This window comes from Pezoporus flaviventris, unplaced genomic scaffold (assembly GCF_033815535.1).
Source record: "Pezoporus flaviventris isolate CSIRO_AGI_PZ_B2104156 unplaced genomic scaffold, CSIRO_AGI_Pfla_v1 ptg000041l, whole genome shotgun sequence".
In the NCBI taxonomy this organism is placed as follows: Eukaryota; Metazoa; Chordata; class Aves; order Psittaciformes; family Psittacidae; genus Pezoporus; species Pezoporus flaviventris.
Window position 1 is genome coordinate 6815361 of NW_026892589.1, and position 27462 is coordinate 6842822.

General features: G+C 54.9%; 2 protein-coding genes across 5 annotated transcripts in view; both read left to right on the forward strand.

Annotated features, from left to right (window-relative positions):
- Window positions 1–20733, forward strand: part of TBX1 (T-box transcription factor 1) — a 162020-nt gene extending 141287 nt beyond the window's left edge. Inside the window, exons 1-9 of one of the 4 annotated variants that reach the window (XM_061465584.1) lie at window positions 8477–8917; window positions 10788–10916; window positions 12055–12520; window positions 15757–15858; window positions 17198–17369; window positions 17546–17701; window positions 18895–18962; window positions 19168–19268; window positions 20023–20733. In XM_061465584.1, the coding sequence (XP_061321568.1) occupies window positions 10883–10916; window positions 12055–12520; window positions 15757–15858; window positions 17198–17369; window positions 17546–17701; window positions 18895–18962; window positions 19168–19268; window positions 20023–20453 (1530 nt within the window). In that variant the 5' untranslated portion in view covers window positions 8477–8917; window positions 10788–10882 and the 3' untranslated portion in view covers window positions 20454–20733. Of the gene's footprint in view, window positions 1–8476; window positions 8918–10678; window positions 10917–12054; window positions 12521–15756; window positions 15859–17197; window positions 17370–17545; window positions 17702–18894; window positions 18963–19167; window positions 19269–20022 lie in introns of those variants that run through there. The other 3 variants (XM_061465583.1, XM_061465585.1, XM_061465582.1) reach the window with 3 other exon arrangements.
- The window catches only part of COMT (catechol-O-methyltransferase), a 363225-nt gene that overhangs the window by 206257 nt on the left and 129506 nt on the right, over window positions 1–27462 (forward strand). The window lies entirely within an intron of this gene.

Genomic DNA, 27462 nt, shown 5'->3' on the forward strand with positions numbered 1-27462 from the left:
CCCCAGGGATCCTGGGGATGCTCTTCATGCCTCTTGCTCCCCTCCTACAAACCCAAGGGACAAACAGTACCCTCATCTCGCACGGACCTTCTCTGTATCTGCTGTACTCATGTTTATCCATCACCTGCCAGGCTGCTCTCAAGCAGAGCAAAGCAAAGCTGGGTTTCTGCACTCTGGCTAATCTGTGGTTTCTCCTCTGCTGAAGACATTTAAGTGCTTGGGAGAAGGTGCAATTTCATTTAACGTCACTCTGTCCTGTCTCTTGCTGCTTCCTGCCAAGAAACTGTCAGTTCCAGCCGAGCTTCCCGTTTGCTTGTTCTTTGCCATACCGTGAAGTCTGGGCTCAGATTGTGGCTCCTATAACTGCAGGAAAACAAATCCATTCAGGCCCAGGGCTGTGCCTGAACTTCCCTGGGCCCTGAGTTTCCTCCTCCACTATTCCTCCTCTTCCAGTCTTGCCCCTGCTTACTGCTCAAAGGCAGAGAAAATAGGATCTCATCCTAATAAGTAATCCAGGTCAAGATCTTGTTTGAACACAGTCAAAATTGGCCCCTGTCCAGCCTGACTTGCAGCCCTTTGGCTTGCCAAAGCTGAGAGAAGTGGGGAAGGCTGTCAAACCAGGCAGCTTTCAGACCCAGACTTGTGCAGAAGGGAGACATGCAGCAGAACGCTGACACCAAAGCCCTGCTGCTCTGGCTTCTCAGCAGGGCATGATGATGGCATTTTTCTTGTTCCCTCAGCCCCATTCCCCTGTCACTGTTCCCCCTGCTCTTTAGTGATTTTCAGGTACAAGGTCTGCTAGTCCTTCCAAGGGGTTTCCACACAGGTCTGGCAAAGACGCTGCCATATGGTTTTCATTTTGATAACTCCCCTATGGTGTCTGTTATCACCCAAGTCTCTATTAAGATTTATTCCTGTTATTGTAGCAGTTATTTTCCCTAGTACATGTGCATTGTATTTGGAGAGAGTCATAACCACTCTCCACATCCAACAGATGCTGTAGTCAGAGCGACTCCTGCTTCCATTTACCAGACCTTTCTACTAATATGGGATTTCACCAATAACCACAAGTGCTGTTCACTCCCCAAGATTTCCACACTGTCATTTCTCGATTGTGTTAGCGGCAAAACACCCACCAGAGCTCTAGTCCCTCACAAAGCAAAGGTTTTGCTTGGCTTTGCTTTTCAGCCACTTTCCTCTTCAAAGCAGTGAGAGACTCCTGCTCCCAATGGCTGGACGTCTGAGCAAGGGTGGTGGCACAAAGACCCAGGTGGGCAGTGGCTGTTGCAAGAGGGGCAAAAGGCTGGTTCCCCTTACTTGCAGGATTTGATGAGGGTGGATTGGGAAGGGGATGGGATCTGCTGAATCTGGTATATGGATATAAAAAGAGGCCAAGGTGACTTGCATGGGGCTAGATGCAGGCAGGAGTCAGGCTTCACTGGCATTGGCTTGATGGAGCCCCATCAGAGCTCTGCCCCTTGGCAGGAGGGTATGAAAGAGGTGTCCCCGGTCCCCAGGGGCTAGCAGCGACCCTGGCCTGTTGCTGCTTTGCTGTGGTCCCTATCACAGGCAGCAGTGCAACTTGGGCTCTGTAAGCAAGGCAGCCTGCCCACATCATCCACAGACCCTTCCAATTTGCCCCTCTTTCATCCCATAGCAGTTTGGTCAGCTCGTACGGAAGAAAGGAGCTCCAAATGCTTTCCGTGCCTAATAATATCCATCAAAGCATTTCCAGGGCTGAGGCGAGGATATACACTGCAGCATGCAGAGCAGGAAATGGGCTTGGGTTTTCCAAAGCTGCCTCTTCCAGCCAGAGCAAACCACAAGATCACGGGAGGACAAGAGCACTGTGCTCGTGGCTTTGTTTGCTCCAGAAGGAATTGATTTGATGAGAAAGGAAATTGGCTTTCTTTAATCTGTCCTTGTGCTAATTCCGCAGAGGAAGGCATGAGCATCGGCAGTTCCTGAAACTGAACCACCCCTCGGTGCCAGTTGGTTCATGTTATTTACAGGGATGATGGTGTGGTGTTTCCCAGGCCAAGGCCCATGTCAAGCACCCATGGACTGCAGTGATATGTGCTTGCCAGCGGCAGAGATCCTTCACTCACCTCCATGGCCAGTGGCAGCCAGGGCCTCCAGGGAGCAAGTGGCCAGCACAGCTCAGGCCCCACATGTGTTATGGGTGCCAGTACATGTGTGCCTTCCCTAGATGACAGAGGTCCTCCTACTAGCTTCACCAGGGCCAAGTTTTCTCCAGCAAAAACTGTGAGGAAGGAAACAGCTGTGCTTCTTCTCATCTCTGGGGAGTCTGACTGCGTGCCTTCACATCTCTTCTAAACCCTTTCTCTGAGACCCATAGAACAAGGAGGATGTTCCTCATCCATCAGCCACATGTGTGCCAACAGGTTAGATTCAAACACCCTTTTCCATTAATAATTATTTTTTAGAATCACAAGAAACATTAAAAAAAAATGGGAATTTGGTTTCCTGATCAGTTCCAGCCTGATTTTTCAACTAAATAAGAGGGAAATTGAATTAATGAGTAGAAAGCACAAGAGCTAACTGTCATCAGAGAAGAGCTAGAAATGGTGCAATGGCATTTTGTACATCAAAACCTAGAAATACAATAATTATACAAAAACCTAAGACAAGATTATCGTGGATCCTTTTCAATGCCAAAGAGTTTTCCCAAGGTAACTAAACACCATCACTGTTGCTTGCACAGAAAGGTACTGGGGTGCAACTAACACTACAAAAAGGGGCAGGGTGTTTCCCAGGGTAAAAAGAAATAGCAAATGGAGCTGACAACAGCCTATAGGTCACAAAATCACCTGAGAACAGGCACATCCACAAGTGGCTATAGTGAGAAAGAGAAAGAGAAGGAGAAGAAGGAGAAGGAGAAAGAAATAAGAAGAGCAGGCCAGCAGAATCAACACTGCTTTTCTGCAGGCAAGCATGGGCTTCAGGAAGGGTCCAGAGCTAATCTTCAGGTCTGGTCTCTGCTCTCAGAGACTGCACTCTCCTATATGACGTTAACATGAGCAATCTGCCCTTGGTGACAGTGCAGATCCCGCTGCCTCTCAGCTGGATGCATTCCAGAGGGTAGAGCTCCAGTACTGACGCAAGAAGAAAAGTCTCCAGGATGGAGTTAGTCTGGTTTTATGCTGGATTGGCTTTGAAGAAGCAGCTGACATCAGCTGAAGCATCTGTTCCTTTTGGTGCTTGGGTTAAGTTTGCAACATGTCCAATGAAATAGCCAGCAACCCAGTGAGAGGATTTATCCCAGTCGGAGCCCTGCAGACTGTGCAGCCTCTCATTAGCATGCTGAACCCTGTGGTTTATTGTTTGTGTTAATTTGTTTGTGCTGACATACTGTGTGGCGTTGGTGATTAATATACAACATCATCTACGACACCGAAATCCCATGAAAAATATGAGCTCCAGAACAAGTGATTTTGATCTCTTCTTTGCTGTGAGAGGGGACAAGGAATGTCAGGGGTATATTGGCCTAACAGAAAAGGAAAAAAGTCCTTTCAAGGAAAACCCCTTACAGGCCAGTCTAAAGCAAATGCAGGCAGGGAGCTTTGGAGGACACCTGACCACCTGACAGTGACTGAGCTCCGTAATGCCCCTCCATGCAAGGACTGTGCTCATCTAACTCAGCCCCGTGCAGGGTGGCACCCTCTGGGCTCCCCTATATGGAAGTGGACCCCCAGAGCCAACCTGCATGGCTGCAGCAGCTCCACCAGCACACAGCGCCTGTATGGGTCAGGCCTCAGTGACTGCATCCAAATGAGAACCAGGGTACCTGTAGCCAAAATAAATGTCTGCACAGGATGCTGCTGCGGGACCAAGAGAAGAATATAAACCTTCAATGCAACAACCACAACGGAGCCGGAGAAATGCCTCCCTTCTGTCTAGCAACTCGGTTGCAAGTGGATGGCTCGAAAACGACTCTCTACAGAAAGGATCTAGCAAGAAGCAGCAAGGCTTTCCCTTTGGATGCAGCGCAGCGGCAGTGTCCTGCGCTCTGCAGCGCTCCTCACCGCTCTTTCCCAGGCTTGTGCTGCGATAAGGAAACACGCTTCGACTGAGCCGGTTTTGGCACCTCAGCACTGGGTGGGGGGATTCCGTCTTTCAAACTAAAAGTGCCTCATTCCCCCGTAGCTGCAGCCCCATTTCATTGTGCGCTCAGGGAGCACAGGCAGCCGAGCAAGAGTTTCCCTCTCCTCCTTGGAGCTGGGGGGCGAGTGAGGAAAGGGACAGGCCAGAAGGGACAGGCACAAATTCCCTCTCACATAGTAAGCGTCAGATGTGTGTGTCAGCCCCAGGCAGCAGAGCAGCACCCCTGTACAGAGCTTTTTGACAGCATTAATGAACATTAATGAGGACAGGAGTGACAGAGAGTGACTGGTTTTAGAAGCGGCTCCTGATGCACTCAAAACCAGATGAGCTCCGGTGGGCTCCCCAGGTAATGACCCAAGCTGTCCCTTTGCACAGGCTACCCCAGAGCTGCCAAGGGAGCTCTGTGCTCTGGGGCTTGGTGGGGGTCCCAGAAACTTCACAGCCCCAAACCGTGGGCCACACAGGGCAGCTGCACTGCAGGAAAGCACAGATTCCTCACTACAGACGCAGGAGCAGTAGCCAAGGGAAAAAAAAAAAAAGAAGAAAAAGTTAAAAAATGAGAAAAAAGGTTAAAAAGATGGAGAAAGGGAGAACCCCACCGGCTGTGTGCTGGGGGAGAATGGCTGACAGTTTTATTTCTGAGAATTTCCCCGTGCGTGATCTCCACATTGGGATCTGCAGGCAAGTGACCCCATAAAACCAGCCTGAAATCCCCATGGCAAATAACGTGAGCCAAGGCTGGCAAGCGGGAGCCAGTGGGGGTGCGAGGGGTGCAGGAGCCCAGTCCTGCTCCCCTGGCCCCGTGGTGTCCTACGTACAGCCGCGTAGGGGGCTCCCCTCTGCGGGGTCAGGCAGCCCACGGAGCCCCACAAGCTCCGGTATTCCCATCCCAGGTGCCTCACTGTCTATTAGCAAGGAAACAATTGTTCATGAGGGTTGTGCTGGTAGGAGCAATAATTACTTCTCATTGGATGCTTCCTTCCTCAGAGTGTCTGTCTCTCTTCTTTTTCTTTCATTCTTTTTTGTTCTTTTGTTCCCTTTCTCTTTCACTCTTCATGCATTTATTTCCTTCTGTCCTCCCTTTCCTTTCTTCCTTTCCTTTCCTTTCCTTTCCTTCGCTTTCCCTTCTCTTCTTTTCTCTTCTTCTCCTCTTCTCTCTTCTCTTCTCTTCTCTTCTCTTCTCTTCTCTTCTCTTCTCTTCTCTTCTCTTCTCTTCTCTTCTCTCTTCCCTTCTCTTTTTTTTTCTTTTCTCTTTTCTTTCTCTTCTCTTTTCTTTTCTCTTCTCTTCTCTTTTCTCTTCTCTTCTTTCTCCTCTCTCTTCTCTTTTCTCCTCTCTTCTCTTCTCTTCTCTTCTCTTCTTTTCTCCTCTCCCCTCTCCCCTCTCCTCTCCCCTCTCTCCTCTCCTCTCTCCTCTCTCCTCTCTCCTCTCTCCTCTCTCCTCTCTCCTCTCTCCTCTCTCCTCTCTCCTCTCTCCTCTCTCCTCTCTCCTCTCCTCTCCTCTCCTCTCCTCTCCTCTCCTCTCCTCTCCTCTCCTCTCCTCTCTTCCTGTTCTTTCTCTCTCGCTCCCCTAACATTCCCTCCTTTCCCTGACGCGAACCCCAAACGTGCTCACCGGCGGAGCACAGAGCGGCTGCCTTGCGGTGTCGCGGACCTCGTCAGCGGTGGCCCGGGCCTGAGTCGCTCCCAGCGCGGCCTCGGGTCCCACGTCCCGGCCACCCTGTGTCGCTCCCGCTGCCGCAGGAGGACGACCCGTGCCACTGGGGCCGCGCACCTGCCGCTCCGGCCCCTGACGGGACGGCTCAGATCCCGCGCAGCAGCGGCGGCTGGGCCGGTCCGGGGCAGTGCCACTCGCGGCCGTCCCTGGGGCGTCCCGGCCGGCGGAGGGGAGCGGCTCGGGGCGGCCGCGGGGGTTCTGGAGAATGTGCAACGGGGTCGAGTGAAGCTGGGGCGCCCCGGGGAAACCAGCGAGGTGCAGGGGCGAGAGAGCCCCGGCGAGCGCCGGTGGGACCCGCGGGGCCCCGCGTAGGGCCGCCGGCTGGCACCGAGCCGTGGTGACAGCACCCCCGGGCAGACCGCTCCCGGTGCGGGGATGCGGGTGGGCAAAGCGACTCTGGCTGAACGCCGTACCCCGCGCCGCTCGCCTCGATCTGCTTTTCGTTTGTCTGTCCTTATCGGTCTGCCCGTCTTTGCGATGCCTTTTCCTGACTCTCTTTTTCTTTTTGCTTTCTCTTTGTGTCTTTTTTCTTTCTTCCTCTTTCCATTATTTTCCTTCTTTTTATTTCCGTTTTTCCTAATCTTTTTTCTCTTTCCTTTCTTTCTTACTTTTTTCCCTGTCTTTCGCTCTGTTTCTTTGTTTTTGTTTCTTTCTTTGTTTCTTCTATCTTGCCTTGCTTTCTGTCTTTCTATGCGTCTTTCTGAGTGATACTTGGTTCACACATTTGACTTGAGGATTTGTTAGGTGGATTCGTTAATTTCAGTTCCTATAGTTCAAACCCCAGTTGAAAATAATAGTAATAGTCGCTGTAGTGGTGGTAATAACGATCATGACTGTAATTGTAATAACAGTAGTCATAACGGTCTCAAATTAAATGCCAGAAAATCCCCGTTTTTTCCCGGGACCCGTGGGAATTACAGGCTTTTTTTTTTTTTTTTTCACCTGCCGAGATGTTCCTGTCTCCCCTTATCTCCCCGCCTACAACGAATTCGTAAATATCTGCGACTCCCGTTAGCGAAACCTCTACGAATTGTTACTGCTTAGCCTGCAGCACCGCTACCGGCAGTGTCAGCCCTTCCCGTACCGTTCTCTGCTATCGCTCGCAGGGCACGGGCGGTGCTGCCGCGTCGGGCAGGGAAGCTGGGAGACGCGGGGCGCCCCGCGCGCCCGGCTGCTCATCTGGGAGGGGTGCGGAGAAATGAGAGTGTGCGGACGCGTGCGGTGCCGCTGCCCCGACTCTGCGTGGCCCCAGCCCCGGCTCGCTGCCGCTGTCCCCCCGCGGCTCAGCGGGGAGCTGGGGTTGCCGTGCCAAGCCCGAGCCAGGCCGTGCGGGGCCGCCCCCCTTTCCCCTGCAGAGTCCGCGCCCGCCTCCCTACCCCCCCGCAAGCCGGGCTCGCCGGGGGCCCGTCGGGGCGCAGGGGTTGTGGGGGCGGGAGGGACGGAGGAGCGGGCAGAAAGGAGGGATCGCGGGAGGAACGTAGAGGAGAGATGCGGGCGGAGGGGTGAGTGTGAGGGGCTTAGAGGGAGAAGGCGGCGGGGCCGTGTCCCAGGCGGTCGTCGGGGCCGCAGCGCATCTGCAGCATAGCCCGAGCGCAGGGTGCGCGGGGGAACGGGGCCTGGGGGACCTGGGCACCTCCGCAGCAAAAAAGCCGAGGCTCGATGGGAACGCGGCCGTCCGCGCCTGGGGGCACCTGTCCCGGCCCGTGGGGAGCGGTGCCGGCGGGGAAACCCCTGAGAGGGAGGACGAAGGCAGCAGCCCACGGGGTCCGCCTCGCCTGAAAGGTCTGGGGGATTGCAAGGTCCGGAGCCCAAAGAGAGGAGGGGGCGGCAGCGGATACCTGCTGCGTGGCGAAGCCTCGCCGGGGCCGGGGAAGGTAGTGGAGCGGCAGGGCAGAGGCGTTGCTTGGGCTCCAGGGCTGGGGGCTGCCGCCGGGGAGTGGGGGGCATTGCAACACGTTGCGGTTTTTTGTTGCCGCCACAGGCTTTTGCACCACCGGCGTCTGAGCGTTTCGGGGTGAAGCAGTTGTGTGTCCACAGAGTGGGGAGGAGGGGTCCTGCCCTTCTTCCCTGTCGAGTTCTTGGAGTTTCCGCAGAGCGGAGCCGTTCCCAGCGGGGAAGCGGCGGGACAACCTCGACCTTCCCTCTCACCTGCTCGGCCGAGGTGTGAGGAGCACCCCAGGGGAGCAGAACGCTCCCCTTGCCCTCTCCCTGGTGCCCTTCCGACAGCTTCCGGGCTCTATAAATTTCCCTCCAGGGCCCAGGGACGACGGCACAACCCTGGACAGACCCTCGCTAACGGTGGGGTTAGCAGCCCCCCACCGAGGCTGGACGAGCTTTGCAGAGCTCCGGCGATGCTGAACGACCGGAGAAAGGGACAGTGCCCGCTGGACGAGACGCCTAGCAAAGGCGGCCTCTGGTTTTAGGCCCTTTTGGCGTGCAGGAGAGGGGATAACGCCGTTTACAGCACTGAGCCGTGCCACCCGCTCCCTCGGCTTTGCTCTGCCGCTGTCGGGTTCCCCCGTCGCGGGGTAGCCAGGGCTGGTTTCACTCTGCTGTCGTCTCAGCTCTTATTTGGCGCTGCTCACACGTGGGGGTGCGGGAACGGGCCGGCGGGGTCTCAGGGGTCATGGGGCCCGAGGGCCGGCTGGCAACGATTCCTGGAGACCACTAAGTCGCGACCCCGCCGGGCAGGCTGAGGGGCTCATCCGTGCCCGGGCTGTCCTCGACGTAGCGCTGCTTCCAGCTGGGGCTTTTACCTAAGGAGCAGGGAAAGAGAAAGGGATAAAGCTAGGAAACGGTGAGGGCAAGAAAGTCAAGGGCAGCAACCTCGACTCTGCTGGGGTGCTGGGTTGGTTTTTTTTTCTTAATTTTCAAGGAAGGGGAAATTTTGTTTCCTCCTGGGGCAGAGGCTGCCCAGAACCGGGCACACCTCTGGGAAGAAGATGATGCCTGTTCACATCAGCCCTTGAACTCCGTGAGGCGGCTTGCAACTCGCGCCAGCGGCTCTTCGCTTTCCTCCGATATTGCCCCGAGGTCTCCTAACGAAATCCATTCCCCTCCTCCCTGTATTGCCGCCAGGTAAGCAGCGTGGGTCAGCATTGGAACACTCTTCTGTTTGGCATGTCCCTGAGCTCAGGGTAGAAAATGCCCTGGCCGGGAACCCCGGTGCCAGCAACAGCAGAGAAACAAAACACCGATCGTGTCACGCTCTGCCCTTATGCCGTTAGCTGCAGGAACATATGCTCAAATATGTAAGAGTAGTCTAGATTTTTCTCTGCAAATATTTTTACCACATCCAAAGATAATATTTCAACAAGAATCAAGCCCCGCAGGCTACAGACAGGGCAGCTATATATAACCCGCTTGCTCACTCCGACTCTCCGCGCATCGCTCGGGTTATGCAACCCCCATCGCGGCGGTAGCCACCGGCGCTCCTCACGGCTCCGCCCGCCCCATCGGGGCATATCCCCCGGGACCTCAGTGCAGCCACCCGCCCGGAGGGACCGGCACCGGGACTGGGACCGGCACCGGGACTGGGACCAGCACCCGGACTGGGACCGGGGCCGGGCCGGGCCGGCAGGGCTCGCCCAGCGCCGATGTGGAGGAAGGGCCCGGGGGACGCCGCAGCGCTCCGAAGGGTCGGTGCCGGGCGGTGAGTAGCACCTCACCCTCGCCAGGACAGGGCGGGGAACCGGGAAAGCTGTCCACGGTAGCCAGGGGAGAGCGGCCCCCGGTCCAGGCGGGCCGTGCAGGTGCTGCCGGCAGAGAGGGCTCTCACGCCGGGCCGGACAAACCCTCGCCGGCCGCCCCGCCGTTGCTTTCCGTTTTCTCCGCTTTTTTTTTGGCGAAGGAAATGCTCCAACGCCCGCGGGTGCTTTGATGGTTTGGTGGCTCGGGACTGGAGGGTCACATCCTGCCCCGGCGAGACGGCACCTGCGCCCGCAGCGCGCCCCGACGTGCCCGGCGCTGCGGCCGCTCGGACTGCGAGTCCCCGGGTCGAGCCGGGGCAGCCTGCGGCACCGTGGTGGATAAGGGCTGGAGGAAGGGAGCAATCCTCCCTCTCGGTGCCGGACATCCGCAGCGTGATTCCGGGCTCGGCTCGGCTCGGCTGCCCTCGGCTTTTCCCTTCCCTTCCCGTCGGCCGGTTCCCGGTGCCGTGATTGACACCATCGACCCCTCCGCCCGCCCCGAAGCACATCCCATCCCTCCCCGCCGGCAGCTCGCCGTGCCCGGGAGGCGGGGAAGGGCCTCCCCAGCCCTTTGACACCGTCTCGGCAGAAGTTTCACTTCGCTTTCGCCGCTGCCGCCGCCGCTTCTGCAGGCAAACACCCCCGGCTTCCATGTGACGCCTCCCAGCCACTGAATGGGGGAAAGCGCCTATAAGGGAGACACTTTCCCTACGTGCTGGAGAAAAGGAGGGGACGGGGGGGGGGGGGCAGAAGCAGGAGGTGGTGGCTAGGGGGAAGGGAAAATAGAAAAATAATAAATCGCAGGGAACGAAGTTGAGGGAAGAGAAACCGGCACCCTGGGGAAGAAATTCGTGGGGATATTTATTTATTCACCCCCCTATCCGGACCCCTCTCCCTGACAGGGATCGATCCAGCCGTTGCAGTGCTCGGTGCTGGCTGCAAAGGGGCCCGGGGAAATTTCTTGCTCCCCAACGCCCTTCCCGGGGGGGATACCGAGGCTTTAGATTGTTTTCTGGTGTGGGTTTTTGGTTGTTTTGGTTTTTTTTTAAGGTTCCCTCCCCCCGTCTGGAAGGAGGGGGGTCTCTCTCGCACCTCCCTGGATGGTGTGGTAGAAAGGAGGGGAGTGAGGTGGTGGGAGGGGGGGCTCGTGGTGGGAGGCTGTCGCGGCTGCTGCTCCTGCATTGGTGTCTCCCCTATGGACGAAAACAGCCCTCTGTCTCCCAAGGCAAATGCTTTCAGTATCGCCTCTCTGATTTCAGTCGCCGCTGCCGCCGAGCAAGCAGGGAAGGGAGCGCTGGAGGAGCGGCGCGGCGGCCGCAGCGCGCCCGCCCGCCCCGGCTGCCGCCCGCAGAAGATGCACTTCAGCACCGTCACCAGGGATATGGAAGGTGAGCGCTGCGCTCGGCCCCCCATGGCCGCGGGTCGGGATCCCGGCCACTGCGTCCCGGGCAGTTTCTACGCGTCCCGGCCCCGCGGCCGGGCCAAGGGGAATGCACAGAGCGCGGCCTGCCCGCGGTGCCGGCCAGAGGGGTTTTGCCGGGCCCCCTCAGCCTTCCTATGGAGAACGAGGCTCTGCCCGTACCCCAGTGGCGGCTTCCGACGGCTCTACCGCTTGGATCCGAGTCCCCTCGGAGGTTCTGGAGCATCCCCCGACTGTGCCGGCCGTGCCCAGGGCAGCGGCAGGCCGGGGCTCGGCTCCCGCCGGCTCTGTAGCTGCTGTCCGGCCTGGGAACTGCGGCGTAAATAACTCGAGAGACCCTCAGGACCTCGAGGAGCCCTTCAGCATCGGAGGGGACCCGAAGGAACCGTCCGATCCCCGGGACGGCCTGTCATGCCCCGCAGGGCCCGCTCAAGCAGGCGCCCAAGGGCTGCTCGGCCGGGGCCGTTCCGGCGCTCCTTGGCGCGGACCCGAAGCTTTGCTCTGGTCCTGACTGTTCCCCCTCTCTCTCCCGGGGATGGAAAGGGGGGGGGAATTGCCACTCGAGGTCTACCTGTTCCCTGTCAGCCGTGGCACCAGAGCGAGGGACGTTACCTGCAGCACGGCAGCTACACGGAAATAAGAACCGGTTTCTGTCTGAGTTCCCCCTCCTCCTCTTTATTTTTGGGGGGGGGAGGATGATAGGGGAGAAGCCGTGTCTGGGGAAGTTTGCTTTGTCCCAAATCGTGTGCAGCAAGGGAGGCCTTCTGCAGAGATCGCACGGGCTCTGCACCGCCGCGGCTCTTGGCAGATCTCTGGGGTTTGCAAAGGGGAAAAAAGAAAAGGAAAAAAAAAAAGAAAAAAAAAAAAGAGCCGAGGCAGGCAGCGGGAGCAGCGAGCTCCCCGCCTGCCCCGGGGGGAGCGGGGCTGGGGCCAAGCAAAGCGGAAAGGGGGAGGCGCCCCGCTGGGCTGGGCGCAGGGCAGGAGAGGAGGCGGAGGGCACCCCGCGGAGCCGGCCGGAGGCGGGGGCCGCACGGAGCGGCGCGGAGCTGGGGGGGAAGCGGGAGCCGGAGCGGAGCCCTGACCGCCTGTTTTTGGAATGATTTCAGCTATCTCCAGCCCCTGGCTCACCCAGCTGTCCCATTTTTGCGATGTTGCAGCTTTCACGGCCAACAGCCTGAGCAGCCTGAACGCCTCCGGGGGGTACCACCTCTCCCCTTCCCCGGGGGACCCGTACGGACAGCATGAGCCACCGCACTACGAGCCCTGCACGGCTCAGCAGCATCCGCACCCGCCGCCACAGCCCCAGCACGGCTACCCCTTCGGCGGGGCGGCGGCGGCGGCAGCCGGGGCCAATCCGCCGCCCCCAGGCCCCGAGCCGCCCGAGGGCGCCGGGGGAGCTGCCGCGGGGCCGGCCGCCGTCTCGGGTTGCTCCGCGGGGTCGGCCACCGCGGCCAAGGCGCCGGTGAAGAAGAACCCGAAGGTGGCCAACGTGAGCGTCCAGTTGGAGATGAAGGCGCTGTGGGACGAGTTCAACCAACTGGGCACCGAGATGATCGTCACCAAGGCCGGCAGGTCAGTGCGGAGCCTCTGAGCAGCCCGGTTCTCCACCCGCTCCCTCCGGCCCCGGGCACCCTGGCACGCCGGGGCGGTTGAATTCACGGTTCGGGGGAAAATCGAGGCTGGACAAGGGCGAGCTGCGGGGCGGCTCGGCCCGGCGGTTGCAGACATTTTATTCTAGCGCTTCTCCCGGGGCGAAATCTGCGAGCTCTTGCGGGTCGAAGGCCTTGGGTGCTGCGGGGAGGAACGCGCGGCTCCTGCAGGCTGGAGGCGAAGGTGTGCGTGATGCGGCCCGATTCGGGGAGCCGCGGCGTGCGCTCCGCCGCCGGCTTTCACATCCGCTGAAAAGGGCGCTGTGCTCCTCCGGGAGCTTTCGACTTTCGGTTACCCCACACGGGACTTAGATCCGTGTTTGCGGAGAACGCTGTGCTCCCGGGGCGGAAAGCGACGGCACGGGGCGGGGAGGAAAAGTCAACAAACCAACCCGTGCGGTACCTGTAATTTTTAGCACGGGCAGAGCTTTTCCCGCCGGCGGGGAAGCAAACAGACCCTCATTCTGCACCTTGAAACGTCTTCCAGGACTGTTGCATTTCCCAGCTCTTCCGTAACGAGCCAGGCTGTACCCGGCTCTCCTCGGCCCTGCTCCGGACGCTCGGCTCAGCTAGCTGGGACCCCGCTCCCGGCCAGGGAACAAAGGAAGCGGTCGATGCGATCGCGTTAGAAATCAGCAAAACTTGTGGGGGAGAAGCCCCAGTCACTGTTAATTACTGCATTTAGCTGCAGTCTCCGGGAAGCACCCTGGCCGCGCCTGCTTGGGCAAAGCTGCGGAGCTTTCACCGCGCGGGCTCCGGGCAAACGCTGCCTTAGGGGGGAGCAAGCGCGTTGCTCGGGTCTCTTCCCTTGGTTTAAAATGATCCGGGGCGGGGGGGAGGGAAGAAAAACTATCAAATCCCGCGCTGCCGGCTCGCACTGAGCAGTGGGAGACCCGGGCGCTGCTGCAGCTCAGCCGCCGCGGAGAAGGGCGCAGCGATGCCGGTTGGGCTCCGCTCCGAACGGGCCCAGAGCAAGCGCTGACCGCCGCCGTGCTCTCCCGCTTTCCCTCCAGCGGTTTTGAGGGTCCCGAAGGTGCATAAAATGAAATGTTTCTGTATATGCGCAGAGTGGGGGTGTTGGTTTGGCTTTTAATTAGCAATTTACTAAAGTCCTCGTGGTACCGGGCGGAGGGGCTGGCGCGGCGGTGCGGGATCCCGGGCGTGATTTCCCTCAGCCGGTGCCTGCCCCGGCGCCGGGCTGCGCAGCCCGCTGTCTCCGGCCGCGGCCCTTGGGCCCGGCGCCGGGATCGGCGCTGCTTTCCTTAGCGGAAAAGGTCGTTGAGGCTCCAGGCGGAGGCTCTCTGCAAACAGGAGCTCTTCGATCTGGCTTTCTTGGCTCTCCCGGGACAGTGAAAACATTGCAAATATCCCACTCCAAAAAGGCTCGGAAATGAACCAGCTCGATTTGAATGAGAGGCTTTTTCCCGCTTCTCTTATTTTCTGACACCGTCAGAGATCCAGAGAGGGGGGTAAAAACAGGGGAAACCGGGGTGAAACCAGAAGGAAAAGAAGGGCTCAGCGAAAGCGCTGCGAAGCATGTTCTCTCCCAGCTCCTCTGGCCTGGCCCTGCTGTTTGTCTAGGTGGGTCTTATCATCTCGGGTTGTTTGTTTTAAAACTTAGTTTTAAAACAAGAAACGCCGGAACTAGAGCTAATGGGAGCTTTTATACCTTTAAAAATAATAACAGAGGGAGCAATTGAAAACGTCCGTCAGAGTTTGTTAAAGCGTTGCAGAGAGGGAGGCGCAGCACCCGATCCAGCTGATGCCCGGCAGTGCCGGGCCTGGGCTTGAAGGTGCTGCGGGGCCAGAGCCCGCTGCCCATAGCCCTGGCAAGCAGCTTGTCCTCGGTGTAGAGCAACGGCACACAACCAAAAAAGCTCCGGGAAGAGGCACGGCGGGTCCGGCCGTGCGCCCCGAGAATGAGCCGGGGGTAGGCTCCGTGTCCGGGTTTGATCCGGGTTGTTTTTACTGGGGGTGTTGGGAGTTTGGTTTTTCAACGGCTGCAAATCACCTTCCCAAAATGCCGCCCGCTGCTGCTCGCTTCGTTTCCTACTCGGGACTAGGAATGTAGCAAACAAAACCGAAGCCGTAACGAGCCCAAATGCAAGGGCGAATCCCTCCAGGGAGCCGGGGGCCAAGCCCTGTCCCCGGAGTGTGCAGAGGGGAGGTGGGGTTGCCCGACCCCATCCCTTAGCCCACCCCCGATCGCATTTTCCCCGCAGCCCCTCGAAGGGATCGTGCCCTCCCTGAGCGTGGGACCCGCGCCCCCGGCTATAACCTGGGGTCTCCAGGGGCCTGCGCAAACTGAGCAGCGGGGACAGCCCTGGGGGGCGAACTGCCCTACCGGGGAGCCCCAGCACCTTCACGCTCTCATTTTGTCCCGTAAAGGTGCGTGGACAGGGAGCTCGACAAAACCGAGAGCGGTTTTCCTGGGGGATCCCCATTGCCCTCTAGTCCCTGCTCGCCGCGGGGTGTGTTTGCCCTCCGGGCTGCGGGAGGTCTCCTGCTGGCCCCAGAGACCACAGTGCTGCTGTAACCGCTGCTTTAAAACGGGCACAGATTTGGGGGAGAAGTTGCAGAAGTGGGAACTCTCACATCGGCACAGGAGGTTCTAGACATGACCCTCGGGCTGCCCGAACCTTCCAGGGCTCTGCCAGCGGCTCACCGTGGTGTGTCCGGAGATGGGGTAATGCCTTGCATCTGCCTCAAATCAGCTCAGCTGAAAAAAGGATGAGGAAACAGAGGAAATTCTTTTCACTTGTGTCTCCCCATGACAAAGGTTGTTGGTGGTACTTGTTTCCCCTTCTCCGGTGGGACGTTTTGGGTGTCCAACACAAACGGTTCTGGAGCCGGCAGGAGAGGCAGGGCCCGGCTCGTCCTGTGGGATGCTGCTGAGGGCCAGGGGACACGGCAGCCTCTCTCTCCACACTGCCCGGCAGCATCTGTCTTTTTCTCCCATTCTGGCCGGCGGTTCCTGCGGGGGGGTCGAACATTGCAACCGGGCAGGAATCAGGGTAGCAGGAGGTGGGAGGACTTGGGAGGTTGTGGGGCTCCCGTTCACAGCACCCCCGGTCAGGGAGGGTGCGAGTATCTGCGTCGGCCCCTCAGGGCTCCCATTGCCCCTCATCTCAGTTCTGCTCTCTCTCCCCTCTCTGTCAGGCGCATGTTCCCCACCTTCCAGGTGAAGATATTCGGGATGGACCCTATGGCTGACTACATGCTCCTCATGGATTTCGTCCCTGTGGACGACAAGCGATACCGGTAAGCAGCAAGCTGCCCATCCCGTGGCTCTCAGCGCTATGGGAGCTGGAGGGCAGCTGCTCACTTCCTGTACCCTCGGGGCTCGTGGATGCGCTTCTGGGCCCGACACATGTCGGTGTGAGTCGGGGAGAAGACGTGGGGTGTGCCTGCCCCGGGGTCTGTTTCACACCATTACGAGTTTGGGACCGGGAGGGGCTCGGCTGCACTGGGCACAGACCCGTGGGGCCTCCTCGGCTTTCTCACAATGCCCGCGGCCGGACCGGGCAGGAGCTGCCTTGTTTTTCCCAGAAAAACCCTCCCAGTCCTGCTGCTCCACGTCTTCACCCAGCAAAAGCCTTTTGCTCCCTAATGAATATTCCCCGGTGGTTCTCGAGTGCTGTCGCCTCTCGGCTGGGGCCGGTGGCTCGGCAGGGCTGTACCGTGCTTACCAGGGAGCTCACTGGGTGCTTGGGCGAAGAGAGTAGGGTTTGTGCAAAGGACATGGGCCATCTGAGCCACAAAGCCCTGGCCCTTGTTTCCAGCGTCAGTGTGGGAAGGCCTTGGAAGCTGGGGACTCGCAAGGCAGCGATGGGGTCTGGTTTGGCACCCCTTTCGTTTGAAGACAGTGAAAGGCGCATTATGTTTTTAGCTTCAGATCAGGACGCCGAGCAGGCAGCCGTGTAGGAATCGCAGGGTCCGATATATAAATATTTAGACAGATATCCAAATTCTCAGGGCGTCCTAGAAATGTTTGCTTGTCAAGGGAAGTGGGATATATAACATCCAATTGAGTATATCTTTAAAAAGTAATGTTTCTGCTCAAGTCCGATGGTGTCTGGTGTCTAATTCCCCCTGTGCAAACACTGGCTTTTAAAGTAAACACGTGTATAGAAGATTGGTTTCTCTGTTTTAAACGTTACTGTTTAATATGTTCTTTGAAAGAATGAAACAAGGCTGCTAAACTCTGGACCTGCTATTAATCTACACATACCTTTCCAGTCTTCACTTAAAGCCAGAATATTACTGTATAGAGGGCTCCCTTTCACCCTTTAAATTTTTTTTTAGAGGAAGGGGGAGCTTGTGTGGCTTCTCTTCCAAATCTGTGCAGGTAGCTATAAATTTCCTCCACCCTGCAGATTTTTATCCTGCCAGTTCCATTAGCGACCTGCTAAACTATTAATTCTCCCCTCAACGAGTCATGCTATGGAGAACTCACTCGCTGCCGTAGGACACGAAGGGACAGGAGGGACTGGGATGGGACACACACCCCCCCCCCCCCCCCGGACGGATTCTGCTCGGCCTCGGCGTGCTTGGTGGGAGCCGCTGGACCGCGTCTGAGGGTGCGTTCTCCCCCCGGCAGGTACGCCTTCCACAGCTCCTCCTGGCTGGTGGCCGGCAAAGCCGACCCCGCCACCCCCGGGAGGGTGCACTACCACCCCGATTCCCCGGCGAAAGGGGCTCAGTGGATGAAGCAGATCGTTTCGTTCGATAAGCTCAAACTGACCAACAATTTGCTGGATGACAACGGGCATGTAAGTGTTGCCGGGCGACACTGCACAGACGCCCCGTGCCGTGGTTCCCGTGGAGTGTCCCTGCCCGCACCCCCCACCCCCCGGGTAGGGTAGCCGGCAGGGCCGGGGGCTGCGTTCTCCTCTCTCCATGCTCCGCCTGAATCAGTTATTGTCTCCTTGCTCGTTTTATCATTCAGATCATTTTGAACTCCATGCACAGATACCAGCCGCGTTTTCACGTGGTCTACGTGGACCCCCGGAAAGACAGCGAGAAATACGCGGAGGAGAACTTCAAAACCTTCGTCTTCGAGGAGACGCGCTTCACAGCCGTGACCGCCTACCAGAACCACCGAGTGAGGAGGCAGTGGGGCTCGGGGCAACCGAAAACAGGGGTTGGGGTCGCCGCGGAGATACCGCTGGTGCAGGCGCACCCTGCTCCGGGCTGCGGGAGTACGGCGGGGCGGGATTCCAGCCGCCTCCTCCCCGCTTGCTAAACCCTATTCCGATAGTCGGGGAGCTAAACTGAGCTCTGCGTCGCTGCACACCGAGGAAGTGATGTGAGCTGCAGCCCCACCGCTGGCTCCCCCCCGCCCGAGGGGAGCTCATTACCCGAGGCTGGAGCTAGTTGGGAAACTACAGGCTTCCCGCTGCGAAATGTCACTCTCAATTTGTTAGGATAAATGTGCGATTTTACTTCTCTAAGCTCGTAGCGGTCAGTTCCTCCCTAGAATACAATTACATGTTTAAAAAACGAAACGAAACAAAACAACCCACCCCCCCAATTTGATGCGGATTTCTGGGCAGCAGTTAATCCAATTGCTTCTTTAAATCGCATCAGTGTAACGTAAAGAGCAGAAATCCCATCCGCGAGAGCAAATACGGATTCAAAGCAGGGGCTTTTCAGTGCTGCTCTCAGCCGCCTCGCTCCTCTCTGGGGCCGCAGCTGGTGCCACCCTCTGCCGCGGCTCCCGCGCATCGGCCCGGGATCTCCCGGGGTTCCTGCCGGGGCCAGAGCACGGCTGTGCCTTTAAGGGGCTTCGGAGTCCCTCCCGGCTGGCATTTGCTGATGGCTCCGGACAGCTGCTCTTTCTCTCCTGCTTTCTATCAGTTTGACCTCTAAGGCTGGAACTGTCACTGAGGGGCTTAAAGTTTGTTTTTCAACCCATTCCGGAAACTCACAATCGCTTACTTTATCCATGGATTTACTTAAATATAGAAAATGTCCTGCCTTCTCCAGTCGAATTAAATAAATACATAAGTATGAGTTATCCAGTAATTTGTCTTAGCTGCTCCAGTGGTGACCCATATAATGTGGCATTTTCTTACAAGTGCATTTACACAGCCCTTGCAGCCAATGCAGTCACCTTTCACCTTGAACTCCTATTAGATAATGTCCTAGCCAGCGTTTTCTAACAGAGGGAAAGTACATGCCTGTGCTCTGTGGCAGAACATATCCAGCTCCCAATTCCAGCTCAGGAGCATGCTTGTTGTTTGACCGGGGCCCTGTGTATGCCACTTTGAGACATTTCCCTGCTTCTCCCTACAGATCACACAGCTGAAGATCGCCAGCAACCCTTTCGCCAAGGGATTCAGAGACTGTGACCCTGAGGACTGGTAAGGCTTTGTCTTTATTGACTGTCACTACACCCCACATTTAGCCCCAGTTCTGCATGCACCTGCCCAGCTCACATCTGCACAAGGCTTGTGTGGAAGCTCAGGGGATGCAGCGCCCCATTTGCCAGCTGCAGCTCACAGCAGCAGCACGCCAAGTGCTCATTCTGTTGCACTGTTGGTATCACTTCTCCCTTTATTCTTCCAGGCCCAGGAATCACAGGCCAGGGGCCCTGCCTCTCATGAGTGCTTTTGCCAGATCCCGGAATCCGGTCTCTTCCCCGGCACACCAGAATGGGACAGAGAAAGGTGAGAGCCCGCAATGGCCTGGCCAGCCTGTCACCCGGGACCACAGCGCGTGCATGCTCGGGGCCAGCCCTGCTTACCATGCCAGTGTACTGCTGCCTGCAACGGGCACACCTACAGTGCTAATGAGCTTTGCAGCACCACCTATTTTATTTAACAAAAATAGCCACCTTCGTAGCCTAATTCATTTGCCCTAAGTCTAAAAGACTCACAGCTGTTGTGCGTAAGCAACTTTGCTGCTTTAAAACACACCACCCTCTTCCTTTAGTGTCTCTGACTTTTTGGCAGCAAGCTCAGCTTTTCAGGCAGGGATGCAGCGATGGCCACTGGCTCTCCTCTCAATGCCCTTTTGACGTGCCCCAGCAGCACATTCAGGACCGACCCTCTCCCATTCAGGAGCTTCAGTCAGGTCGAACAGCACCTCTGCCCATTGACTCCTTTTCCATTACGGAGAGCAAACAACTGCAGAGACAACCAAGGGCCTTTCTTCCAACACACTCCAGGCCTGCAAAATAAAGGGAAGTCTGTATTTGTTTAGTGTTACACAATTGCAAAAATTTCAGGCGTGTACCAGCTTGTCAGTCAATTCAGCTCCATTTATCTCAGTCAGAAGGTCCTGTCCCACAAGCCCCGGTTCCTGCTGCATGCCGCTGCGCACTCCGCTCGTTGCGAGCCTCGCTTTTACGGTCGCGCACCGCTTTTCCGTGTATTGAAGCGAGCCGCTGCGCGGTGGCGCTGACGCTGTGTGCTCCCGCAGATGCTGCCGAGAGCCGGCGGGAGTTCGAGCGGGAGGCGGCCGGCGGGACGGCGCTGCACGCCGAGGCCGCGCACCAGCAGCTCATGTCCCGCGTGCTCAGCCCCGCGCTGCCGGGCGGCGGCGGCGGCCTGGTGCCCCTGGGCGGTGCGGGCGGCGGCCGGCCCAGCCCTCCCCACCACGAACTGCGCCTGGAGCCCGCCGCCTCGGAGCCGCTCCACCACCATCCCTACAAGTACCCGCCGGCGGCGGCCGCCGCCTATGACCACTACCTGGGGGCGAAGAGCCGGCCCGCGCCTTACCCCCTCCCCAGCATCCGCGGGCACAGCTACCACCACCACCACCACCATCACCACCACCACATGAACGCGGCGGCCGCCAACATGTACTCGTCGTCCGGCGCGCCCGCCAGCTACGACTACGGGCCCAGATAACGGGGCCGCCGGCGGCGCGAGAGACTGGCAGCGCCCGCGCCTTCCGCGACCGTTACCGTCCTTTCCCCCCCTTCCCGCCTTTCCCCCTCTCCCCGCCTCACGAGTGAGCTGATAGGCCAGCCTGTCCTCATCGACACCCGCAGAGACCAATCGCAGGAAGCCGGAGCCGCCGTCCCGCTCCCCACCCGTCGGCGGGCCGCGAGGCGGTGTGTGGTGAGGGGCCGGGTGCTGCCCGCCGCGGTGTGACCCCGCAGCTGCACTTTGATAAATGAAGCCATATGTCGTTCTGTATCTCCATCCTACCCCCGCGCCTCCGTTGTGGTGCCCCCGAGCGCGCCGGACACCGAGCACGGCGAGCAGCAGCGGTGAGGTGACTCGCCCCCTGCTCCCTCACCCGCCGGCTCTTTCGATGGAGGTTTGGTGTTGCCGCCAGTTTTGGCAGTGCCACGGGTGTTTCCCAGCCCAGCGGGGTGTGTACGGTTAGCACCGGGCAGGGAGGGCTGCGGGCCTGGCCGTGAGCACCGGCGGCACCGGGCCCCGCGGTACGGTGTAATTCTGCACGGGTCGGTGTGAGTGTCGGCTGGGGGATGCTTGGTCTCGTTTGCTGGTGGCTCAGGTGGTTCTGTGAGGACTGTCAGAGGAGGCACAGTTTAGCTTAAGGGAACACTTTGAATCTTCACTGTCAGAACTAATTGCCCACTTCTCCTCCAGTCCCGACCTGCCCGTGAGTTTTGGGTTTTTTTGGGGCGGTTTAACCACAACAGCATTTTCTGGAGCTGTTGAGCCCGTGGCCAAGAGCATGCCGTGTACATCTTCTGTTTTTCACAACAATGGATGCTAAGGTTTAGAAACCAGCCGGGGGTGAGGGAATACTTAGAATTTAGGCTGCGTATTCTCAGCAATAGTTTGTGAGCTGGCTGCTTCCCAAGCACCCTCACAGTACTGCCTTTCTACATCCTTTCCCGAGCTCTTGATCTCCCATTGAGAGGTGCCTTTTAGAGGAACTTCAGGATTTTTCCCCCCAAATGCCTCACCCTTTATATTTGGCTGACCCAAACTGCTGTAGTCCCAAAGCACCTATTCTGCACCTGCCTGCTTGCTGCATCTCCCCTCTTAAAGCTGGTAAGTACTTTTTCCTTGTTTCCCTTTAATATCTTCCTTCAGTAGTAGTCTTTCCGTATTGTTGAAAGGATGGGCCTGCTCATCACAGCTTCTCTGGTGATGTGTTTTGGACAGTTGGCTTGTGTTTTTTGTCAGATGCTCACCAAGTGGCAGTCCCTTTGTGTTCAGAGAAGGTATTGAGCAGCCCCTCAGCTGTGTTGGAATACAGTATTATGAACACTTCTCATTCTTCCACTAGTCTATGAAAAGGAGGGGGTTGTCTTTTTGAAAGTTCTGTATTCATCCATGTTTGTGCATTTCCACTACAAACCTTTTAAAACATAATCTTTCCCTTGAGCAGGTGTCAGTGTTAATAGCGATGTTTATTCTGTTTTGGGCAGTGGGCTCTGGGCTTCCAAGACTTTTTGGAAGGGTTTAAGAAGGGATACAGGCTAACATGAGTATTTTATGTATTTTTTTTTTTTCTGTTCTAAAAACCCCATATATGTGGATCCATGAAAAGACTTGTGCAAGAAATATGTATTTTATTTGACATTTGCAGTGAATTGTGAGATTCTTAGTGTCTGACTAAACCATAATTAACGTTCTCAGAAAGGTTGATGTAAAATAGCCTTGTGCTTATTATAGTCAGTGGGAAATGGCTCTTGGATGTGCTCTGTTGCTTTGCCGCTGTTACTTCAGAGTTTTCAGTATGATTTGTTATCTGTAAACTGATTAGTGCCAAAGCTTTGGTCAAACGTTTAATGAAGTTGTTATATTTATTATTTCTTTCAAAGATTATACAAACACTTTTTTTTTTGTTCTTGATAGCTGCAGTGTAGGAAAAAAGTGAAAACAACCAAAGAATCATATCTGCAAACAGTGTAGATACATGTAGATACCTGTAGATATATGTAGATAATCTTATTTCATTTAAATTGAAAAGACATTGGACAGTGACATTTATAAATGTTTTTCCTCTTCTTTCTTTCTTTCTTTCCTTTCTTGTTGGATTATTTTGGTATATTTGTCAGTTTGGCAGCTCTGAAGTCTAAACCTGCCTTACAAAATTATGTTATTTAAATAAGGAGGGATACTAAGCTGGAGTTGTGAAGTCCGAGCAAAGAGGGAATTTCAGTAGGTGATTGCTCCCTCTCTTCCCTCTTCCTGGTTGCCAGAGCTGCCCATGGCTGTGATCTGTCATTGTGCCCCACTTGGCAGGGTTGGGGTCCCAGGTCAGAATGGATACCATACATTTGTGTTGGTAAATACTTGCTTTCTTTAAACATACACAGTGTGCTGCAAGAAGTGCAGAATGGCCACACACCTTTCCAAACGTACTTCACTGCGCAAGAGATGAGAGGACTGCGTGACCCAGGACATCAGGACTAAACTGTGCTCTTACAGAAAGTGGTTCAAGGCCCTTGCCTTGACGGTAGGATTTTCAGTTTAGCTCTGTTAGGAAAGCACAGAACTTCACACTATGGCTATGGACCCTCAGGTTGTTCAGTCCTAGTCTGTTCTCTGTGCTATAGAACAACCACTGCAGAACTCCTGTGTCTGAATGGGAAGAAGACGCCATGCAGTGGTGTCAAAGCTTTAGTTTGGACTAAGAAAATGGTATTTCTAACCTTGCTTTTAGGACACCAACATGCAAGGTGCTTGTTATTAAGTATGATAGCAGTCAATTTCATGTCATGTTTTAGTCCTTAAATCAAGCTTCCTCAGGGCTTTGACTGCTGTTTTCTCCTTGTATGGCCATGTCTGTCTCTCTGGATGGAAAGCAAATAGGGTTGATTTTGTATCAGAAAAAAAATCTGGTTCAAACAAACACCCCCATATCACTGTGCACTGACCAGTAGAAGCCTTTTGAAAATCACAGCAAATATGTAACTCTTTAATTTCATGTTACCTGTCAGCCAGTTAGTCATGATATGCCATGTATAGGCCATGCCTTATCTGTGTATTGCAGTTTTATTTGGAAAATGACTTTGTATAATTACATGGATGTTTAAGCTTCTCTCAGTACATGCTGTCACCAAGGTCCATGGTACACACTTGGAAAGAATGCTGCAGCATTTCCAGACAATACTTCCACTTATGGTCACCTCAGGTCACATATAACACTGTATTTGAAAGCTGCTGGTAAAACACGCCCGAGCACAGAGGTTACAAGCACCCTTTGTCTCTTCCAAACAGGGCTAGAGAATAAATTAGCCATGTGGTTCCATTTTCCAGAGGCACAGGCTGAATTTACTAATTGCTCCAAAGGTCTGAAAACCTCACCACTTACCTCAGTGGATAAATACAGGATTAGGCACTCACAGGTGAAACAAGGCAGGTCTTTGCTTGATCACTTACCCTAAACACTGGGATAGCTCAGGTTTTCAGGAATGTTCTTTTGCTGCTGGTGGTTTTATTTTTTCCTTGCTAGTGGACCTGACTACTAGGTCAGGACCTGTATGTGACTTCCACATGTAGGACAGGAACTACGGGGGTGAGACTTCTGTATGCTTGCACGTTTGTGTGTACCATTTACTCACTTCATGGATGTTTTTTATAATTTTTGCTCCTCTTCAGGGAGATGCTAGAACTGCTTTGTGTGGGACGGTGAAGGTGGTCCCCAGTAGATGCATCCTGGGGCATTGGCATCTCTTGAGTCAACCTCAAGCATGCATATGCATGGCCATTGCCAGGGGAGCAAGTACTCTGGCTTCCTTCGTGCTAGTCTGTGTAACAGTAGCTTGCAGGGTTGAGAATGACCCAAAGTAAGCAGTAAGCATAAAAAGGCATTGTGCAGGCACCAGGCTACTGGGGTCTCCCAGGGTCTAGAAGCTTCCTAGTGCATCCCTGCAAGGAGCCATGGCTAGTGATGCTGCATGGCCCAGAGCCACCTCAGCTGGCGCAGGATCCTCCCCTTGCCAAATAGACTTCATCCTCTATAGCAAGAGGGCTTCAGCTTGTGATGCCGGGATTGCTGGCCAAGGGATCTGGTCTGAAAGGAACAAGACCAGCTTGTTCACTCATGCTGTGCAACATTCTGCCGATGTAAAGGGATCCCTATAACCGCTGGAAACAAGTTAGGTGCCCGCAGGTTAAGTTTGGGGGGCAGAAGCTAAGCCCTGCTGCCTGAAGCAGCTCTGGGAGAGCCAACGCAGCAGTACTTGCAAAGCAGGTTTTGGCACCTTCGTCCAAGGAGTTCAAAAAGTTGTTGTGAGCCTGTTGAGCGTGGCTGGAGTGGAGGGTGCAGGGAAGGGTATGAGTGTGCACATACATGTGCAGGTTGTTGTTGCTTTGCCTTCTGTTGTTCATTTTCATGATGGGTTGAAAACAAACCCGTTTATGCTGGCAGAGTGCTGAGCCGGTGGGTGCAATGGGCTGACCCGTCACTTGTGTAGCCGGGAGAGGCCGTGTCACCCCGGGGGGCGTGGGGTGGGGGTGGGCTTTGGGGGTACGCGGGTACCGCTGCACCCCCGCTCCAGCGGACGCGGTGCTGCGCCGTCGCCGTGCCTGAAGAGCCGGCTCCCTCCAGAGGGAAGAGCTGCGCATCGCACGGGTTAGGTCGTGCACACACGGAAAGTGAACCCTTACGGAACTGTAGCCAGGGCTTGCAAATATGCAATCTGAGAGAAAAAAAATACAGATTTGTTTTATAAAACAAAGGTCTGATCTTTGAAGCACACAGGCGTAAACTGGGAAAGGCAGTAATCTGTGAGTTAGAATTTGACGATAATCAGCCAGTGGTTATTCGGCTGTTGCTATAAGCTGGTGTTCTGGAAGTGCAGCCTGCTAGTGCAGAGGCATGTACATGCATGTGTGTAGGTATGTAACTTTTTTCTAAATGTATCATTTTTTTCTTAATTATTCTGATTGACCTGATTAGTCAGATATTTAATTTACAGGAGTGTGTGAAACAAACAGATGAAAGTGACTGCACCCAAAAGTTTCTATTACTGGCCATTATCATGAGCATTGTGTATGCTTATCAAGTGTTCTTAAGTTAAAGCAAAACATCCCCATTATCTGTGGGAATCTAGTTAGTGTATCAGAGGCTTTCTCAGTTCCAAGAACATTGTTTCATTCTCTTTTTTCCTGCCCATTGTACACCTGATCAATGCAAAAAGCGAGGGTTGGTTTTAAAGATATACACTAAGTTTGAAAGGTGTGGAAATGTCCCATATACGCTGTGTACGTACATGTACAAGTCTGCTTTGCAAAGGTCCCCCTCCCTTCAGGAAGTCTATGTAAGGTACTGTATGTGTTGCATATGCCAGAAAAATGCCCTTATTCCCCCCCATTAGTAGAAATGACCTATTATAAATTTACGAAAGATACCATAGTTTTATAAATTGGCCGCATATGTTTGTGTAATGTATTTATTATATCACATTTCATAGCATTTTTGTTTTATGAAATTCAGCCTCGAATATGTCACATATGTTTTGCATATATGTGCAATACTTGGCCAAGTATATCTGAGTAAAGTATGATATATGTGTTCTTTCCATATGGGAAATTGAATGTTTTTCCAGATTAAAAAAAAAAAAAAAGTTTATGAAGAGCAGCCTATACAAAATAATTATAATAAATCACTCTTATTTAGGTTAAATTATGAATTTGAACTAGTAACAAAGTGATTAAGAACAAAAGCCAAAGAAGTCACATTTAGGATCTAATTCTTTAAAGAGATGGTGCAGTATGGAGGGGAATGGAGCACACACTTTTTCCAGGCAAGCTGCTACATAGTGTAAAATCATGCAGACTTACACAGCAACTTCCGTCTCGTGTTCCTGGAGTGATTCTGCAGCTGATAAAGGATGGCCTTTCACCACCACCAGGAGAGGACAAACATTTTGTACGGTGTGCCTCACTGAGAAAGCAAGTGCCCCAGAACATCTGTGCTAGCCTGAGCTCCAGTTAGTGTTCTGTAACTCCTGGATGAACAGCTCCCAGTGGTCATTGGTTGATGGAGAAGGAAAGGGTATTTTCCTACATCCACATATGCTCTCACTGTAGCTGGTTCTGGTAACTAAGCACTGGTGGCTTCAGTGGGTAGGGCAGGACACCTCTGGTGCTAGTGCTGTGTTCTGTACCTGCCTGCAATAGGTGAATTGCCCAAGTGCTCATGTACTGAGACTGCAGTCCTAGGGCTGTACATGTGAATTGCAAAAGGAAGTTAAAGATGGAATGAACAACACATAAAACTTAGAGAAGCTTCTTCATGTGAGGTGTTTGTGCTATTAGTTTTCTCAGTGGTTTTAGCTTGGCTGATGGACAAGGGCGTTGTGTTTGCTCTTTTACTCTGCTTGCTTAGCGCTCCCACTGTCCCTCATTCTGGGGGGCAAACGGTTCCCCTTCCCCCTTGGTGCTCCAGCCTGGCTGCTTCAGCTGCCTTTTTGGGGGGCTGAGCACCAAGGGTGGGCAGGGAGAGCTCACACTGAGTAGAGGGGTTGTGGGCAAAGCTGTTCCATTCCAATCATCTTAGCAGGGAAGAGGAGGGGTGCTGAGCGGGGAGTGCAGCAGCCCTCCAGCCAGGCTGATTTTATTTGAGCACTGCCTTACACATTTCTTTTATTTCAGCAAACATGAAGTGAGTCTTTCATTTTATTCCCTTTCCTGCCTGTTGTCAACTGCTTCAAACCAGATGGGCTCAAGAGATAAAACTATAAAGACTCAATGTCTCTATTTAGTGTGATGCCAAGTCTGCATGCCATCAAAATATTTGAGGAAAAAAAATCTGAAAACACAATACTTAGCATAAGCCTTATGTTATAAGCAGCCTATATGCTTTTGTGTGCACAGACTATGTATCCATGAATCACTGAGATTTTCTGTCAGCAATTTTTTAATTACCATCAAGACACATGCCATGTCCACCTTCTCTGCCATGTTCGAAATTACTGTGTGG